This window comes from Myripristis murdjan, chromosome 22, assembly GCF_902150065.1.
Source record: "Myripristis murdjan chromosome 22, fMyrMur1.1, whole genome shotgun sequence".
Lineage (NCBI taxonomy): Eukaryota > Metazoa > Chordata > Actinopteri > Holocentriformes > Holocentridae > Myripristis > Myripristis murdjan.
In genome coordinates this window covers 437,419-439,918 of record NC_044001.1, presented here as the reverse complement: position 1 = coordinate 439,918, position 2,500 = coordinate 437,419, and the positions used below count along the sequence as shown (strand labels likewise).

The following is a 2,500-nucleotide window of genomic DNA, read 5'->3' as shown; positions in this document are numbered from 1 at the left end:
ATTTAGGCTGGCTGCCCTGAAAAGTCCACATGAGAGTTGATGCTAAATGTTTTACTGTCTTTAAGTGACAGTGAAATAATATTTTAACCAGCAGAATAATTACGAGGCGTCAGAGGCTTTATAAAATGAAATATCAAAACCAGTTGAATCAAAGTGACGATTCTGACGAAACTCAAACTGAGGGCAGCGGCCCAGCGAGGGTCGCCCCTCACTGTGAGAGAGGGCCAGTTCCTCTGCGGGAGTGTATGGCTGAGTGGGAGACACATTCATTTATTGAACACGCACGTTACTGTAGTCAGTTCTACTCGTGCCGTCATGGTGTGGAAGTCAGATTATAATCCCACTAATTTACGCATTGACACAGACGGCGATTTTTTGCCAGCATTCCTTGCGGCTTTTGGCAGCTGCAGCTGTGTTGCTTTTTGCCTGGATTATTGATTTATATTCCTCGTATTTATTAATGATTATTGTCTACTCCTCGGTTGTGACGTGTGCAGCTCGGGTAGATTTTTCCATGTCTGCGATTGGTCGCATGCAGCAAACCCCGCCCTTTTTATGTGAGCGCGCACAGATCTAGATTGGAAAGCCTGGGTTGAATTAGTGAGTTGATAGCCGGCTTTATGGTACCGAAAATCCTGAGTGCTGATGTCTCGTTAAGTGAAGCCAGATAAGTAAAAGAAAGCCCGACTATGTTAATCCAGCTTTATGGTACAGGCCTCAGGATGTACTGTGAGCAGGTTAATGTGAAAAATAAGGCATTTTTAAGCCTTGTTCTAACTTTATGGGGATATGTATATACACAAATCGATTCAGATTCAGATTTAAACAAGGATTTGTGTGGTATACTTTGTCGCCATGGCCTTCCTATGTGCAGTTTGGGCTCATTCTCCATTCCTGCTGACAGGCACCTGCCCTTACTGATCTGAAGTAGATGAACAAAAGGCGTTACCAATATGGCCGCCAAGTGAACAGGCTTGGCCTAAAAGGACTGTGATAGAACTACATGAGTGCTTTCAATTCCAGTGAGCCGCCTGCTAGGCCTGTTGACCCTAATCAGGCATACACCCGTAACTGATTATACAGTAACTTGAATGCATTATATTTTAAGTCTAAATTTTGCCATTATAAGTCTCTGAAAAGTCCCCTGAAGCCACTATTTAAGGGGTTGTTTTTCAAAATTTTCTCCCGCGGGAGCACACCAGCAGTAAGATAGATGGTCAAAAACTGATTTCATCAACATAAAATAAGAAATAATAAGGCTGATAAGGCACACCTGTGAAGTGAAAACCATTTCAGGTGACTACCTCTTGAAGCTCATCGAGAGAATGCCAAGAGTGTGCAAAGCAGTAATCAGAGCAAAGGGTGGCTATTTTGAAGAAACTAGAATATAAAACATGTTTTCAGTTATTTCACCTTTTTTTGTTAAGTACATAACTCCACGTGTTCATTCATAGTTTTGATTCCTTCAGTGAGAATCTACAATGTAAATAGTCATGAAAATAAAGAAAACACATTGAATTAGAAGGTGTGTCCAAACTTTTGGCCTGTACTGTGTATATATATATATATATATATATATATATATATATATATATATATATATATATATATATATATATAATATTTCTAATGCTACCTTTTGGTTTTCTATTCAATGCTTTACTCATGTACCACAATAATGGAATGTTTTTGAGTTAAAAGATCCTCATTTGGGGGTTTTCCAAGCAAATATTGATATATGTGACCATTTGGTATTAAATCAGCTTATATATTTCTGCCACCCCTTAAAGTCTCCATGCCACCCTCTTGCCACCCCATGAAAATTTGTCTAGATCCGCCCTTGCCCCCCCGGCCGGTCGGACTGACCTCTGGCGCTCTCCACCAGGCGGGGGCGGGGCGCTTTGCTCCGGGGCGACGCCGGCGAGCTGAAGCGCAGGTATGGACTCTTCTTCAGCGTCTGTCTGCGTCCGTCGTGCAGAGCCCTGCCGTACAGACGCTGCAGGTACGACTCATCCTGCCCAACCTGTCTGTCCACCCGTCTATCTGCACGTCTGTCTGCCTGCCTGTCTCTCTCTCCGGCCCCGGGCTCTGCTCGCGGCTCCTGAGTGGAAACAGACAGGTCATGTGATGTGAGGCGGGGCACTATGATGGCGGTTTAGGGCCACAGTAAAAAAAAAGAAGAAAATGAAAAAGAAAAGATTACAAGAACAAAGTTGTATTATTAGTCTATGAGAAAAAAGTCATAAAGTTACAAGAATAAAGTTGCGATTTTTACTAGAATAAAGTTATGAATATTATTACCAGAATCAAAATCATAACTTAGACTACAATTTGAGGAAGTCATAAATAATGACGTTTGTTCTTCTGGTGAATCAGCACCATGTTGTTATCAGGACCCTGAAAACACTTCTACAGAAGAATGAAGCACAACAACAGAACAGAGGAGCTGAGAAACTGACCGCTCGCTGTCCAGCTGTCTGTCCTCCTGTCTGTCCTCCTG

At 42.3% G+C, this 2,500-nt stretch overlaps 1 protein-coding gene across 1 annotated transcript in view; it reads right to left on the bottom strand.

Annotated features, from left to right (window-relative positions):
• The window catches only part of kiaa0586 (KIAA0586 ortholog), a 39,674-nt gene that overhangs the window by 17,566 nt on the left and 19,608 nt on the right, over positions 1-2,500 (bottom strand). The window contains exons 15-16 of the mRNA XM_030044808.1: positions 2,460-2,500; positions 1,867-2,101 (exon numbers count right to left, since the gene is read on the bottom strand). The exon at positions 2,460-2,500 is cut by the window's right edge and continues 181 nt beyond it. Coding sequence (XP_029900668.1) covers positions 1,867-2,101; positions 2,460-2,500 — 276 coding nt within the window. The remainder of the gene's footprint in view (positions 1-1,866; positions 2,102-2,459) is intronic.